The sequence below is a fragment of the Sturnira hondurensis genome, unplaced genomic scaffold (genome assembly GCF_014824575.4).
Source record: "Sturnira hondurensis isolate 20B ecotype Veracruz unplaced genomic scaffold, ASM1482457v3 Scaffold0006829, whole genome shotgun sequence".
Lineage (NCBI taxonomy): Eukaryota > Metazoa > Chordata > Mammalia > Chiroptera > Phyllostomidae > Sturnira > Sturnira hondurensis.
The window spans coordinates 757,114-773,499 of NW_028079460.1; the positions used below are offsets into that span (position 1 = coordinate 757,114).

The 16,386-nt window shown below is 56.8% G+C and overlaps 1 protein-coding gene across 8 annotated transcripts in view; it reads left to right on the forward strand.

Annotated features, from left to right (window-relative positions):
• Positions 1 to 395: 395 nt before the first annotated feature.
• KCNN3 (potassium calcium-activated channel subfamily N member 3) overlaps positions 396 to 16,386 on the forward strand; it is a 140,426-nt gene continuing 124,435 nt past the window's right edge. For 5 of the 8 annotated variants that reach the window (XR_005067178.1, XR_005067179.1, XM_037050631.1 and 2 more), the window contains exon 1: positions 396 to 1,635. Coding sequence is in view for 4 of the 8 variants with exons in the window: in XM_037050631.1 (XP_036906526.1) it covers positions 700 to 1,635 (936 nt within the window). In the remaining 4 variants the exon portion in view is untranslated. Of the gene's footprint in view, positions 1,636 to 2,502; positions 2,663 to 2,978; positions 3,126 to 4,613; positions 4,744 to 16,386 lie in introns of those variants that run through there. The other 3 variants (XM_037050637.1, XM_037050636.1, XM_037050635.1) reach the window with 3 other exon arrangements.

Genomic DNA, 16,386 nt, shown 5'->3' on the forward strand with positions numbered 1-16,386 from the left:
CCATTAACAACTGTCTTCCTCGCTTCCTGCCCTCGCATCAGAGCGCACAGCTTTCCTCCCTAGGAGGCCCTCTGCTCCTCCTCCCACTGCTCGCGTGCCGCGTACATCCCTTATAGTCGTGGGCTCCGGGTTTCTACCTGTCGGAGGAAGAGGGCAGTTGCTTAGCTCCCATGTGGGGAGCGGAAACTACAGTTCCCAGTCTTCCTTCTGTGGCCGCGGGGCTGGAAGCTGAGGGTGGCAGGCCCCTCCTCTAGGGAGGAGCCTATAAGGAGGGCGGAGTTAGGAGGTGGTGGGAGAGTTAAGCCAAGCCAATGAGACCAGCTGCTAATAAGTGGGCTGGGCTTGCAATATAACAGTGGCAGGAGGAGGAGAGCAAAGCTATTGAGCCAGCGAGGAGTGAAGCTGAGCCTGGCCTCGCAAGCTCCTAGAGGACCACCTCCTGAGACAGTTCTTTCTCCCCTCTTCTTTCTCCAAGCTCCTCTCCTGCCCTCCCTTCCTGCCCAGTACAATGCATTTTTGACTGGAAGCGTCTGGACTCCAAGCAGCCCCAGAGAGCCGGAGCAAGCCACAGAGAGAGGACTGGAGCCAAGACACTCTGGTGGGGAGCTTGGATGCCTGGCTCTCTTTGAGGACATCTCTGGAGCAAGGGTGGCTTTGGGGTTGGGGGTTGCACTGCAGGGAATCCAGCCAGGCCCCAAGATGGACACTTCTGGGCACTTCCATGACTCAGGGGTGGGGGACCTGGATGAAGACCCCAAGTGCCCCTGTCCATCCTCCGGGGATGAGCAGCAACAGCAGCAGCAGCAGCCGCCACCACCACTGCCAGCACCACCAGCAGCCCCCCAGCAGCCCCCAGGACCCCTGTTGCAGCCTCAGCAGCAGCAGCAGCAGCAGCAGCCACAGCAGCAGCAGCAGCAGCAGCAGCAGCAGCAGCAGCAGCCACCACCGCATCCCTTGTCTCAGCTCACCCAACTCCAGGGCCAGCCCGTCCACCCTGGCCTGCTGCACTCCTCTCCCACTGCTTTCAGGGCCCCCCCTTTGTCCAACTCCACCGCCATCCTCCACCCTTCCTCCAGGCAAGGCAGCCAGCTCAATCTCAATGACCACTTGCTTGGCCACTCTCCAAGTTCCACAGCCACAAGTGGGCCTGGTGGAGGCGGCCGGCACAGGCAGGCCAGCCCCCTGGTGCACCGGCGGGACAGCAACCCCTTCACAGAGATTGCCATGAGCTCCTGCAAGTACAGTGGTGGGGTCATGAAGCCCCTCAGCCGCCTCAGCGCCTCCCGGAGGAACCTCATCGAGGCTGAGCCTGAGAGCCAACCCCTACAGCTCTTCAGCCCCAGCAACCCCCCGGAGATTGTCATCTCCTCCCGGGAGGACAACCATGCCCACCAGACCCTGCTCCATCACCCCAACGCCACCCACAACCACCAGCACGCCGGCACCACCCCCAGCAGCACCACCTTCCCCAAAGCCAACAAGCGGAAAAACCAAAACATTGGCTATAAGCTGGGACACAGGAGGGCCCTGTTTGAAAAGAGAAAGCGACTGAGTGACTATGCTCTGATTTTTGGGATGTTTGGAATTGTTGTTATGGTGATAGAGACCGAGCTCTCTTGGGGTTTGTACTCAAAGGTAGGAGTTGCGGTTTCTCTTTATACCTTGAACAAAAGGAATATACAGGTACAGAGAGGGAGAGAGAGATTGGGGAGAGAGGTGGTGGTGGTGGGGGAGAGGTGGTTACTCAGTTATATTGGACACTTGAACTTCCCATGGTTTTCCTTCTTAATCCTGGGAGAATTCATTCCTCGCTTTCTTGGTGGGGGACATCCCCATGCACTGTGTCTAATTTGCAGACTCCGTGTTAGGGAGGATTAAAGAATCCCTTCTGAGAAATCATTTCTCCTCCTGGCTCACCCATACTAAAGCATTACCCAGGAGCTTAACGCACCAATTAATTACACTCTCTCCGCCTTGATGTGCTTGCCGGTTCCTGTGACTTCCCCTCCTCTCCTCTCCTCCTCCCTCCACTCCATTTTCCCGAGGATAAAACAGAAATAAATGTCTGGGTGGGGGGTGGGGATTCCATGCCAGTCTCCTCTCTCTCTGTCTGCCCCCTCTCTTCCCAAGTTTCTGATTCCCTCCTTGTCTTTGAGAGACTTAAGGCGAAATCAAAAAAGCACCAGTGACCTGAGTCTCCTGAGGCCTGGGGTAAAAATACAGGTGGAGGAAGTCAGCGGTCCTTTCCCTCAGGAAAGAGGACTCAGAATAAACCCGTTGCTGCCTCATAAACATCCCCTGATAAAAATGGCTACAGGTGTTCCCCGGGTAGAGCAGATGGGCGCCACCTTGGCACCAGCCTGGGGGGCGGGGGTAGGGCCTCTCCTTCGGATGGGATGGCAAGGCTTCCTGGGCTTCCCGAGAGCCCGCTCCCGAGCTCGGCCCGGTTCTCCCTCCCACCCCAGCTCCTTCTCTCGGGATAAATAAGGCTGAGTGTGTGCGCGAGTGTGTGAGCGCGCGCCAATGGAGACCGGCAGCGCCCGCGGTAGCGGGGGAGCTGTCCCCACTGCTCCCGCCTCAGTCCAGCCAAGGCGGAGGATGGGGTTCCCTCCCAGAGGGGGCTTGGAAATCGTGTCCTCCGAAGCAGTGGGGACTGAGGAAGGTGGGTTTCTGTTCCTGCTCCGCCTGCTGTGGGCTCCGAGGCTTGGAGACAGGGGGAGTCTTGGGACAAGTAGGTTTTTCTCATCTACCCCTCACCCCCAGTTTGTTGGGGTGTGTGTATGTGTGCACGTGTGATTGTGTGTGTGTGTATGGGTGCTTCCTTGTTGCTTGCATTTCTCACTTATTTGTCATTTTGGGCAGGGGGTGGCTGGGCCGCCCGCCGGTAGCTGGGAGGGGCTCAGCTGTTGGAGGTTTCAAATAGAGCTTGTTTCAGGCCGGGCACAGCTGCCGCGAGACTGTCACATTCCTTGTTGAAATCCAGCCGCTAAAACCTAGGAGGTGCTGATCGGATTTCCCCCATTCCCAGCCTCGAGTTCTAACAGGGGATGGGCAAACTTGGTCCTTCTGGAAACGGCTGGGGCGGACCTGTCAGATGACCTCTTAGCCAGGGCCAGGACTTCCAGGTGGGGGGTTCTGCTGGGAACGGGGCTGCTCAAAGGGGGCTGCTGGGCAGAGCAGCTCCTAGAAGCAGCCTTCATCGAAACAGCTCGAGGATTCGAACCCCTCAAGCGTGCAGAGGCGAGTGGGGCTTCCCCTGGAAGCACAGCTCACTTAGTCATCCCCAGTAAGGAGCCTCTGAGGCTGCAGATCCTTCCGCTCGCTGCCTTCTCAGAACCACCCCTCCCTCCAGGCACACAGGGAGAGGGGCTGCCCCCTCCCGTGGCCGCCGCCCTCAGCACACGAGCTCTTGCTGGGAAGCCGCTGATGGCCCAAGTGCTGGGTGTGAGGGGAAGGGGTGAGACCGTGCCTCCTCCTTCAGTGAGCCCCATGGTCAGAGCTCTTCCTAGAGACAGCCCCCAGTGCATTGGTCTGTGCACATTCATCTTCTTGCAATGGGGGGGCTGCTGCGGGGGAGGAAGGGGCTGGAGCAGGTGATGTTCAGGGAGAGTAGGAGAAAGCAGGCTCCCGTGTGAAGGACAGGTGACGTGATCCAAGGGGCCAGGTGTCACCCATTTCTAAATCGCTGACCCTCTGGCTGATGGCAGCTCAGACGGGCAGCACCTAGGAAAGTCCGGTTTGCCTCAGCTGGTGAGGCGGCTCCTTCCTGTGCCTCGGGGTTGGTACTGGCTGTGATCAGCAGGACTCACTGTAACCTGCTCTCCCGCTCGTTAGCCCAGTCCATCCACACACTGAGTCATTCAGAAACAAGCACTCTCTGTGTGTCTTCTGTGTCAGGCCCTGTGGATCCAGGAGGGAGGAAGGTAGCTAGCCCTCTCTTCTGGAGGCAGATAGGATCATTTCAAAGAATCAGACTGAAGTTCGAGTCTCAGCTCTGCCACTCGCAGCTGTGTGGTCTTGCACAAGCCATGTAGTTTCTGTGAGCCTGTGTACCCAGTCGACACGTGGGGAGAAGTGAGCTGGACTAACAAACGGGACTATTGTTATTGTTAGTAATGATGACACTGGTGAGAGAAAAAGAAATGTCTTTTTCCTGTTACCCATCTCAGGCTCCTGCCTTGGTTGGGGCCTGAACAGACTGGGAACTAAGACTTGTTGTTGGAGGGAGAAGTCGTATCTTGGAGGGACAGGTTCTGAGAAGGGACTAGTCTTCTCTCTGGCAGCCATTCCTCCACATGGGCCTGTGGTGGTGAGGGTGAATGTCTGTTCCCTGCTTTGTGGAGAAAACAGGAGGGTTTGGGTGAGAACGAAGAACCACCAATCGCAAGCACTCAGAGTCGCTAGCAGACCCGGGGTGGGATGGTTTCTTTTGCTGGGGAGCTTTCTGTGTCTGGAAGCAGGAGGATGGATGGGGTGACTGCAGGCCCCCTAGTCAGATTGGGTCATTCTGCACCAACCGTGGCAGCTCCCTAACCGTGTTTCTGAGCTGCTGCTCTCCGAAGTTCTCTGCCGTTTCCCATGGAGCTGCGGCCTGCCTGTTTGCCTGCCTGTTTGCCTGCCTTTGACTGGCATCTATTGCCGGGGAAGGAATTCACCACGAGGCCTGGCTGGCTCTCTTGAGAGGAACACAGCATGTCCCTGAGCGCATCCAAAGTTAATGCAAAAGGAAGCCAGAGAGAGGAGGTAAGAAACCGGGACAGAGCCCTCCTGGCTTCCCCTTCACGAGCTGTAGGTGGTGACAGGGGCAGGAAGATGGGCTAAGGCGGGCTCGGGTGGCAGGAGAGCTGCTCACTCTCACACCCAGGGCTGTGAGGCCACGCTGCAGGGAAGTGCCAGAGATGGCCCCAGCAGGCTCCCGGAGGTTCCAGACTCACCCTGAACTCAATGAGGGCTCCAGGTTTGTCCGTGTGTTTCTAATAGCGGAGTTTACTCTGAGGGCTAAGACATCCTGACGTGGCCAGGTTGAGGGAGCTTGTTGAGAAATCTTAGTGACATTGTCTCTACTGTGTCGGTGCTAGTTGGGAGTGGGACAGTGGGGACTTAGGGTCCTTCTTGGCATTCTTTGTTTTCTCCCAGAGCTGGTTTGAGGCACACCCTCTCCGTTGCCTTACCCTGCCTGCTGTGTTCTCTCCACGGATGGGGAGAGAGCTGGGGCTAGGCCCTGTCGGTCCTCCTTGTCCTCCCCAGGCTGCGGACTCCTGGACCCCACCCTGCTGTCTCTCTGGCTGCTGATCTGGCACCTCTCTTCAGTCTGTCCAGATGGCCAGTCAAGGGTGGACATTGTTTCTCAGAGGCCTCAGGGTGTGGAGTCATCTCAGAGGAGGCTGGGGCTGCTGGGCCAGCAGGCAGCTCTCTGGTTCCAGTTTGGCACAACCTGGAAGTACTNGGGAGAGAGCTGGGGCTAGGCCCTGTCGGTCCTCCTTGTCCTCCCCACCCTGTGGACTCCTGGACCCCACCCTGCTGTCCCTCTGGCTGCTGATCTGGCACCTCTCTTCAGTCTGTCCAGATGGCCAGTCAAGGGTGGACATTGTTTCTCAGAGGCCTCAGGGTGTGGAGTCATCTCAGAGGAGGCTGGGGCTGCTGGGCCAGCAGGCAGCTCTCTGGTTCCAGTTTGGCACAACCTGGAAGCACTTTCCCACCCCTGTTCTCGCAGTCCATCCGAGCTTCACTTCCCAGGCAGAGCGGGTTCTCTGCCCTGTGCCCTCCCCTGCCTGCCCCACCAACTTCTTGCCCCTCTGCTCTGCCTGCTCCCCCTGGCTGGCCTGGTTCCTGGGGTCACCTGGGCTATGGGCAGAGGGGCTGGGGTGCCGGTCCTACCTGGCTGTCCTCTCTATCCCATGCGTGGCGTCCTTTCTCATCTCTAGTTACTCTTCTATTTTCAGACCCCCTTATGGGAAGCTGCCCTGGAAAGGACTGGCTTCTCTGCGTGGCCAGGGAGCGTGGTCCCCCGGCCACTCACTCTTCAAAGAGGAATGGGGTCCCTTAGGGCCAGCTCGTAGAGGTCAGTGAGTCTATCCCAGCCTCCAGCCTGGTCCTAGCTCCTTTGATCCCTGCCCTCCGGCTCAGAGAGGTCTTGGCTGCAGGAAGGCAGAGCAGCAGGGTGAGTGGCCTCACCTCCTGCCAGCCCAGGAGCTAATGTAGGGTAGTGGGTGGCTGTTGGGAACGTTTGACGTTTGGGAGGAGATGCCTCAAGGTACTTGCCGGGCATGTGGTAAAAGCAGGGAAAAGGCAGACCCCTATTCCTGGGCCCTCTCTGTGGGGTGGTCCCCGGGACAGAGTAGCAGAAGGCAGGAAACTCTTCACAAGCCACTGGCTACAGGCAGGAGCCTGGGAGCCAGGTGCCAAGGGCCCCCAGGCATAGGTTTTATCTTCACAGGTCACACGGAGGGTCTTAGGCCCAGGGAGGGCGAGTGTGGCTCTGGGACGGAGAAAACGAGGCCCTTCTCCTATCCAGGGTGGTGGCAACTTTATTTATAGCCTTGTGGACAGTCTGCCGTGAGTCAGCCGTTTGTAGCCCACAGAGGGGATGGCTAACTTTTATATGTGCTTCCCCTCTGCGGGTCATCACACTGTTTATAACTGTCCCAGGGAAAGACTTCATAACGCACCCGGACTTCCCTTCCCCACAGGCAGTGTTGCCTGCCTGCTGGGGCTCCGGCATCATTGCTGGGGCATTTATCTGCTGTGCAGGCTAATTAGGAAGCTGGCCATGGCCTTCTAGGTCCCTCAGTGAGCCTTCTTGTGAGGTTGTGGTCCAGAGACCTGCTCCAAGTCGCATAAGGTAAAGAAAGACAAAACGAAAGATTTGAGTAACCTCAGTGGTAAAGCTGGGGCCCAGATGGAAACGTGAAATCAGAACAGAAAGCTTCGGTTTGTTGCAGTTTCTCGTAAGGCACATTTGGAGGAGAAAATGAGTGTGTGAGAGCAACTGAGAGGGAGTGAGAGCAGGGACTGTGGGGGGCGGCTGCGCACTGACGGGACCCGGGTCACTCGGCCGGGTGGCAGGCAGACCGATGTGTTCGTTTGTAGCTGTTTTTCTTCTTTCTTTCAAAACCCCAAAGGGAGAGAGAGCAAAAGAAGAAAGCCACCTATTTCTCTTTAAATAATGAGGGTGGAGAGTTCTGAGACCATGCTGTTCTCAGGAGCTGTGGGGAGGAAAATTCTTGTGTCTTTTTTCTGGTGAGGGAAGTCCGGAGGAGGCTAATGGGTTTTCAGGTGCCCCTCCGCCCCTGTCATTCCACCCCCAGGAGCTCCGCTGAGGAAGGAGGGGAGCAGGGTGGGGGCAGGGACCGCTCTGCATCCGGGCCCTGTAAAGGCTGCAGGAGAGGGAAGGCAGGGGCCATTGGTGAAGCCCTGGATCAGCTCTGCACTGGGGAGTTGTGGAAGTAGGTGGCCGTCAAGGCCTCCTTTGCAGATGAAGTCACTGCGTCAAGCCAATGCTGCTGGTGGGTGACTGCGCGGGGCCGAAAGCCCAGGCTCACTTGAGACCCAGTGCAGGCCTTTTCCTCACCTGCTGCTGCTGGACAGATCACTTAGCATCCTTTGGAGAGACACTCAGGGTTTACGGGCTGGAGACCAGCAACGTGGAACAATGGGACACAGGGAACTTTACCGAGAGATAGGGCTTGATGGAGGCTGGGAGAGGCCAATGCAGGCCCCCAGAAAAGACAGTGTCCTGAGGGGGTGGTCAGGGTAAGGGGGGCTCTGGGAACAGCTTGGGTCCAGGGTGAGACGTGGACAGGCCCGAGGTCAGCACTCGGGGGTCTGGTGAGGCTGCCTGCCCTGGAGCGGTGCTGGCAAAGCTGCAACGGGGTAGGGGTCGGCGTTGCGGAGAGCACAGGAGTCCATCTTCAGAGGCCTGGACCAGTGCAGGGTCTCCCCCAGCCCCAGCCCCAGCGAGCCCACAGGCCCCAGACTGAGGGGGACACTTCTGCACACAGCTCTGGGGCCTCTCTTTCTCCAGCCCAGCACTTACATCCCACCAGGTATTTTCATGCTGTTGTCCCTCAGGACCCGCCGTGACCCTGGGAGGTGGAACAGCAGCTGTAACTCACAGATGAGGAGACTGAGCCACAGAGAGGTTGAGTCACTTACTCCTGGTGTCCATCTTAGGAGAGATGGTTCTGGAACCAGAGCTCAAGTCTTCAGTACAGGGCTTGTCTTTCTGCTAGGGCTTGAGTAAGGTAATCTCCAAGGACTTCTCCATCCCTGGTTCTAGAATTTTCTCCTCATCCTGGAGTCCCAGTTTCCCAGTTCCTTGGCATGAGGCTTGTTTAGCTCTGTCGCCAGTGGTCAGTGAGAGCGTTTCTCAAGCCCCTTCACCTTGCTGGGCCTTTGTTTCTCTAGCCGAACAGTGAGGTCAGGCTCTGATGCTGAATTCCCTTCTCGCCCCAAAGCTTTCGGACTCCCCTTGCATGCACATGTCCTGCTCCTTTGCCGAGACGGTAGCATCGTCCTCAAGCTCGTGTTCTTAACAGGAGTCAGGCCCGCACCTGGGAGCCATCCACCCAGGCTGGGCTGCGGTTTCTGGTGATAGTGTTGGAAAGACTGCAGAAGGAGTCCATGATTCCAAACACTGGGAAGGCTCCCTGTAGGTGGCAAGTGGCCCCTGAAGGATCATCAGACCAGATGAGAGGGTCATGGGCAGGGGCCCTTACTGTCTGTGGGAATGTTGGGAGCCGGGGAAGGGGGCAGAGTGGGCAGGGAGTGGAGCTGGGTTGTTCTGGGCATGTGGCATGGGCAGGGCAGGGTGGGAGGGAAGAGGAGCCTGGGAAGTTGCTGGGGCTGGTCTCATCCCTGGGGTTTCTGAGTGGAGAACGAAACACTGGCGCCGCAGTGAGGGCACGGGGTAATTCAATAGTTAATTGATATCAGTTCTGCACCCTTAGGCCCTGATGCTGTTCTTCTCCAAGACTCGATCTTAGTTGGCACAGTCGGCAGCCTGTCGTGGTGAGTCCTGAGGGGGTGACTGACTTTGAAGCCTGTTCCCCAGGGAGAATCATAGCCCCTGCCTATGGCGTAGCACCTACTACAAAGCTGGACACACAGTGACCCTTGATGTCTGCCAGCTTTTGCTTTTATGAGGCCAGTGCCACTGCTGTTACCACAGCCACCCCGAGGACCGCAGGGGAGCACAGATGCACAGGCCACCGTCCCACATAGGTGGTGTGGGAGAGGCTCTGGGAGAGGCGAGCACGTGAGGAGCATGCCCCCTTTCTCACAAAATCAAATGGCCTCACTTTGGGTGGTGGCAAGGCGCCCCTGTCACGTTTCTGGACAGGTCCCTGGGGGTGAGTCAGCACATTGAGCGAGAGGCAGGGTGTGCCCTGGAAGGTGGGGCCATCTGGCCTGGGCGTCTGGAGCCTTCCTACCTCGGGGGACCCAGTTGTTCTACACTCGAAGTCAGCACTCTGTGGTCTTGACACAGCTCGTGGGTGTGGGCATGGGAACGGAACAGGTGGGCAGAGCACAGAAAGGAGCCCAGGAAGCCAGGCCAGAGGCAGTGAGACCTAGAGGACGGCTGGGGACAAACAACGATCAGGCAGAGAAGCTGGAGCATGGGACAGTGGGAGAGGGCCACCAGAGGCGGTTCAGGATAGACCAGGGAGGAAAAGAAATGCTAGGACTTTCTCATGTCTTCAAGGCTTGCAGAGGGTACCTCCTTGAATTCGAAGGGTTGTGGGGGCTTGTGAATCCAGCTTCTCTGTACCCCTCCTGCTGCGATAGGTGGTAACTTCCCACCTGGTGCTAAGGGGCCAAAGGGCTGTGGGCAGGGGAGGGACATGCCAGGGGATCAGGGCAGGCCTTGCGTGGAGGCCATGTTTTTTTCACAAGGCCCAGTGGCAAGGTAACCAGAGTCGTATTCTGAGCAGAGCCTTGGTGACACTAAGTGAACAACATGCAAATGATGTGTGAAATAAGATGCAAATTGGCATCTGTTATTTTAGAGTCAGCTTGTTTGGCATTTTTCTTAAGGGACAGGCAGGGTGCTCAGTGTCACATGAATGGGAAAGCTGCCCTAAAGGACATTCCCACAGGGGCTGAAGGGGCCTCGCCTGCCGCCTGCCGCTGAGAGCTGGGGCACTGTCCTGCGGCCTCCACAAGAGCTGTTGTTTGCTTTTTAGCTCCAGGCAGGTGATCTGCTGGAGGAAGACTGCACTTGGGTAATCTTGGCTCAGCCCCTTGATGCCAGGTGACTGTAAGGTCAGGGTCTCAAACTCTCCGAGCCTCAGCTTCCCCATTTCTGAAAGGAGATGGCGGCATTCACCATCTGGTGAGAACTAAACGTGCTAATGGCCGGGCGGGGGGCCAGCGCAGCGGCTGGCATATCCCAGACTGCCAATGAATGGCAGCTCTTCCTTGCACCTTTGCTGAGTTTGCATCTGTCTGCACCCTCGCAAGTTTCCTCCAGCAAGGATTTTTGCAGACCCTTTTCTTGTTTTTCAAAAGATTTCTGCTTCCTCAAATTGGGGCTTAGCCATTTTCTCTCTCTCCTGGCTTCCATTGGGAAGGATGTTGGTTTGCTCAGCCAGCCCCTGAATAGCTCCCACATGTGGGAGTGCACAGAGCTGCCCGACAGGTGATGGTACTTTCCTCCAAGATGAGGGCTTGGGGTGAGCGTGCTGGCTTGTTACCGCTGCCTTTGGAAGGGCTCAGAGCTGGATGGTGTTGGTGGGATGACCCAGGGGAGGCCTCCTCTGGGGGAAGCTGGTAGCCTATCTGGCGGGGTGTGGTGCCGTACCTCTCTGAACGGCCAGACTCGACAGGCCCACCAGGTGCGCCAGCTTGGGTGGCCAGGGCCCCTGTATGTGCCGCCCACCTCTGGAGGAAGGCAGGGCAGGAACCATTATCCTCTTTACAGGACCTCAAGGCCCAGAGAAGTTATGTGACTTGTCTGAGGCCACTCAGCATTGTAAGTGGCAAGGAGCAACTGGAATGCAGGCATTCTGGGTTTTAGCCCCTGAACGCCAGCGGCAGCCCCACCCCGCATCACAGCAACGCAAAGGCCTGAGCCCTTGAGGACTCAAGTCGGCTATAGGGGGTCTGTCCTCAGTGAAATGTGTTGCTCTCCACTCACTCTTCCTCAGAGAGCTCGGGCTTCCAACACAGGCCTGGGCTCAAATCCTGGCTGTACACGGCTTCGCTATGTGGCCTTGATGGTGGCCTTTTTATCAGGAAAGTGGGGTTTCAAGGATTCATCATGGCACCGACTGGACTCTAGTCCGGGGTGGCCTGTGGCAGGCTTTGCCTTGGTGTCTTCCTCTGAGAGCTCAGCAGCCATGGGATCACATGAGCTGTCCCATAGCTGGACCCACAATTCCCTGCCTCTCCTGCTGTGGCTGGGCCTGGTGCCCCCCTGCTCCCGGGGAGCGACGGTGCTGGGCCAGGTGGGAGGGCGTTTTGGCTCAAGGTGCCAGATGGGGCCCACGCTGTGTGCCAGCAATGGAAAGATCTCCCAGGGGTGAAGTGAAGTTAATTCGAGCCAAGAATAAGTCCAGGTTGGAGGTCGATTCATGAGGGTTTCCTTGTGGGTGGCTGGGGTCATATGTAACGCTTCTGTCCCCAGCAGCTTGGCAGAATGCGCTGCTCCCGTAAAATGGAAGCTTCTTTCTCTTTCCATAAAAGTAACACCAAGTCTCATTCAGGACTGAAAAGAGGGATAGGTAGGGGAAAGGAAGAACACGGACATTTACTAAGGGCCTACTGGGGGCTTTCACACTCCTCATCTCATTCTAATTCTCACAGCAGGCTCCCTTTCACTTTCCTGGTCTCAGCCAGGAAACAGTAGAGTTGGGATTAGAACCCGGGAGCATCCTCAAAGCCCTAAACCCTGTGCGACAGGCCTGCATTTGCAGATCATCTCCTGACCTGGGCTCTTTTGAGCCAAAAGGCTGCTCTAGCTCTGGAAGCTCTGCACCTGGGCCTGCCCCACCCACGTGACTGTGCCGCCCTCACTGCACTGTCGGCCTCACCCAGAGCCTCAGCTGAGCTCTGGAGGGAAAGAGGGGAAGGACGTCGGTTTAGACGCAGAGGGTTGCTGCCCTCCTGGAGCCCTGAGTATATTTTCAGGGAAGATGGGGCCCTGGGGCTGAGGACAGGCTCCTGTGGGCTCTGCAGGGGCCAGCTGAGCAGTCAGTGGCTTGCGCTTTGGTGTTCTTGTCCTGGCTCTGCGGCTTCCGGGATCTGCAACCTCGACGAGAAAACTGAGCTCCAAGAACCTCAGTCTCCAGACCTGTGCTCATAGTAAAAGGCTTGGTTAATGCTGGCTGTTTTTATCGTTTATTTTCTCATTGCCTAACTCTGTAAACTCCGTACCCACAAGGCTGGATTGAGCTCTCCGACCATCTGTTTGCTGGCCTGGCCAGCAGGCGTCTCCCTGGGACGCATGGCCTGCACTCCTGCCCCTAGTCTGGTTTCATGCAAACTCTAGTGCCTTACTGTCCCCTCTGCTCTGTTGGTCCCTTTCCATGTCCATCCCTGGGCCCCCCCACCACCTCAGTTTACCTCTGTTTCCCAACAGGTGTTTCTGGTTGGCTCTGGGGTTCAACACTGGGCAAGACATGGAGCTCACAGGCTGGTGGGGAGGCAGGCGTTGAACAAGTAATGACAGGTATGAGGAGTTTTATAGGGCATGGAACCACATGCACGGGGCCTGGATTCAAAGCACGAACCTGAGACTGTCTCCCGTTTCTTCCCCCTGTGCCCCTGCCCTTGGTTCCCAGGAGGTCCATCTCGCCTTCACTTCTTCCATCATCTCTCGAATCTCTCCCAGTTGCCCTCTCTCTTACATACATGCAACATAGCCTGGCTTTGGGAGAAGAGGCTTTAACACAACACGTCTGGGTTTGCTGCCTGTGGGGCTTTGGGCGAGTTGCTTCCCTGTTTGGATTCCACTTTCTTGGGAGGTAATCACAACCTTCTCTTGAGGGCAGTTGTGAGGATTAAATGAAACACCACGTATGTAAAGCATCAGCGTAGTTTGGGCCCCTGTTGGGCACCAGTAAAGACCGTGGTGAAGAGCAGGGCCGCGGAGTGGGGGTGGGAGATGTGATTTCTGGGCCTCTGCTTTGTCATCTGGAAAATGGGAAAAAGTGAAGGTGAGGTGATGGTAATTCCTCCACTGGCCATCTCACGGGAGGGTCATGGGCACTGGCTGGAGCTCAGCAGTGAGCAGGAAGAGAGCTGTGACCTGCCAGGCTGAAGCACGCTCTGCTGTTCGGTGGGCACGTTTAAGAGGGGTGGGCTGGGGCAGGCGAGTGGAACCCGCCTGCACGGGTTGTGCTAAGGGGGTTTTCTCGCTGTCAGGAGACCCAGAGGACAGCCCTTCTGGCCGGCCTCCCTGCCCATGGCCTCCTCCCTGCAGGCCGGCCCTTGGCACGAGGCCTGTCAGCTCCTGAGCCCTCCTATCAGCGGGGATTTAATTACTATAATGTAAGGAGTGTGGCTCAGGGCCTTCTGGCAGAGGGGAAACGTTTGTCTTCTCACTGGGAGAATAAAAATTGATGGGAAGGAAAGAAAATGTACCTTCCCCTGAAGTACCCGAGGCTGTGGGGCTGCCAGTAGCTTTCCTGGGGGTGGGGATAGGGGCCAGGGTCGGGGGGAAGGGGCACAGTGACAATTCAGGGACCCTGGCAGTTGCCTTCACCTTCCATGGGATGACTCAGCTAAGTTGCCTCTGTTTCCCCAGTGACCTGGTGGCAGGTCATCCTGCCACTCAACAGCCACAAATCGAGCTCCTACTATGTGCCTGGCACTGCCCTTGAGGAAGTTTCCAGCCATGCAGGGAGCCCAGGCAGGAAATGGATGACGTGTTCATTCACCAAATGGTTACTGTGCACCTCTTCTGTGTGAGGACTATTCTAGGCACCACAGATCAGAAAAAAACCACAAAAGACAAAAATCCCTGGCCTCTGGGACCTTACATTTTAGTAGGTAATGCTGACGGTAAACTATGTACATTAGTTATTTATTCTGTCAGATGGTGATGAATGTGAAAAACGAAGCTGGGACAGGCAGAGAATTTGGAGGAAGGGCCGATGATTTTACATGTGTTCAGGGCAGGCCTTGCTGAGGAGGTGACTCCGCGGGAAGGTCTCTGGGGGGGTTTAGAGTGGCAGGGGGTGGACCGGGACCACACCGCGCCCCGCAGGCTGTGACAGCCCTGGGCGGTGGAGACAGGGTAAGCTGTGTGCGGGGTTTTAGGCTGCCCAGCAGTCACACTGAAGAGAGTAAAAGGAGAAATGTGAAATTAACGTTAATGTCTTTAATTTAACCTAAAATAGTACAAATATTACCATTTCAGCATGTAATCAGTGTAAGGAATTACTGAGATAGTTCGCATTCTGGTTTTCACACTAAGCCTCTGAAGCCTGGCTGTACCTTACAGGACGTCTCCATCAGAAACACTGACCTGCGTTTGGAGTCCGTGAAATGGTCGGGTAGGGGCGGTGAGGCGGCCAGAGGCGGCTGGCTCCGCAGACTGTTTGGGAGGAGGGCGAACAGATGAAATGAATGTGGGGCTGTGGTGGTGTTGCGGGGGTGCGGGGAGGAGAGAAAGGGGAAGTCACGGATGAGGCCGAGATTTTGGCCCAGCAAATGCAGGGATGGAGAAGACTGGGGAAGAAGCAGTTTGGGGGAGAAAATGGGAGACTGGGGTAGGACTTGCCAGGTGTGAGGGTGTCAGTTTTAACACTGTGAGTAGCGCATGCCCCAGGCACTCAGAGCTTCTGCCTGGGCCCCTGGGCCATGGGGATGGCTCCCTTCACATTGCAGAGGACAGTTGCAGCATAGCTGGCCGTGTTTTAAAAAAACATTCAAATAAGTTATTTGTGTCTCTTGTACCAAAGGTGCTCACTTTCCATAGGTCACTGGGAGGCTGACCTCAGAGCAGTTTGATGGCTAGGAAGAGTCACACACGGTCAGAAGGTCCCCAAGCATGGCTGGGGAGCCTGCTCTTATGGGAAGTTACTGAAACAATACAAAACTCTGAAGACATGCATTCTAAATTTTCCCACACTTCAGCTCTCCGGGGACTGGGGGAAGGGATTAATGCCACAGTGCAGACAGGTTGGAGTGACCGCCTCCTCCAGGCCTCACAGTGGGGAGCAGGCGAGGACCAGCCACTGGGGATTCCCCAGTCTCGTGTCCACCAGCCAGGGCTCTCGGGGACCATATTAGGGAGCCTCCACACCCATTTCCTTTGCGGTTGGGAGGGGAGTGGGGCAAGGGTGCAGGAATGGCCTTTAAGGTCTTCTCCCGACCCTACCAGTGTCTGGTGCTGGGACCTGGGCCTGGAGGGTGACGTCTTGGGTGGGACCTCTTGACCAGGCCACCCCGCTTTGGCAGTCTGGGCCTTCTGGCTTGGGTCCAGAGCTGAACCCTGACCCTGCCTGTCTGTGGGACTTGGTGATCTAATCTCTGAGTCCATTTGCCCATCTGCTGGAGCAGGTGGGGGTGATGGTGCCTGCTTTGCAGGGGGTTTGTGAAGTGAAGCTAATTCAACCTTAGCACAGGGACGTGACACTTAGCAAATACTGCTTCCCTCCTGCCTCCCGTGGTGAAGGCAGGGAATGCCCGTGGGTGGGTGATTCTGCCCAGAGCAGAGGAGCCAGTGCGGAAGGCAGCATCCAGGCTGTGTCGGATGAGGGTGCCCAGTGAGTAGCACGAGTACAAGAGGAAGAAGCTCGTGCCTGACTGGGGCAGAGGAAGAATGGTGGGAGGGCTCTCCCGCCTTTCAGCGTACCTGGGGTCTAACGGTGCTTTTGAGCAGGGGCCTCAACTGGGCCATTTGATCCCCAGGGGGACACGCAGCAATGTCTGCAGACATTTTTGGTCGTTGCAGCTGGGGGAAGGATGTTCCAGGCATCTCGGGGATAGACACTGGGCAGAGGTTGGCCAGCCCTGGGTGGGAGGAACTGAGGACCAAGGCTGGACAGGCTATGCTGAACCCACCTGCAGTAAGCCGGCTGTTCTGACAAGTTCTTTCCCAGTTCTAGCTAGTAAGGGTAGTTTCCAGGGGTTCTGTTAAACATTCTACAACTCACAGGACGGTCCCCACAACAAAGAATTAACTGGCCCCAAATGGGCCCCAAATGTCGTTAGCACTGAGGTTGGGAAACCCTGCTGTGGATGACTCATTTTCACAGGCTTGTTGCGAGGACGAAAGTGAGTGCAGACCAGGCTGGTTATCAGCTTCACGGTGCTTTCTAGCCCCTTCCTTCCCCCACCCTTCGCTCAGGGGCAGCCCTGTGTCATCCAGGGCTGGGGCCGGGAGTCAGAAGATCTGAGTTCAGGTCTGCTCAGGGTAGGGTTTCCTCACTTCAGTCT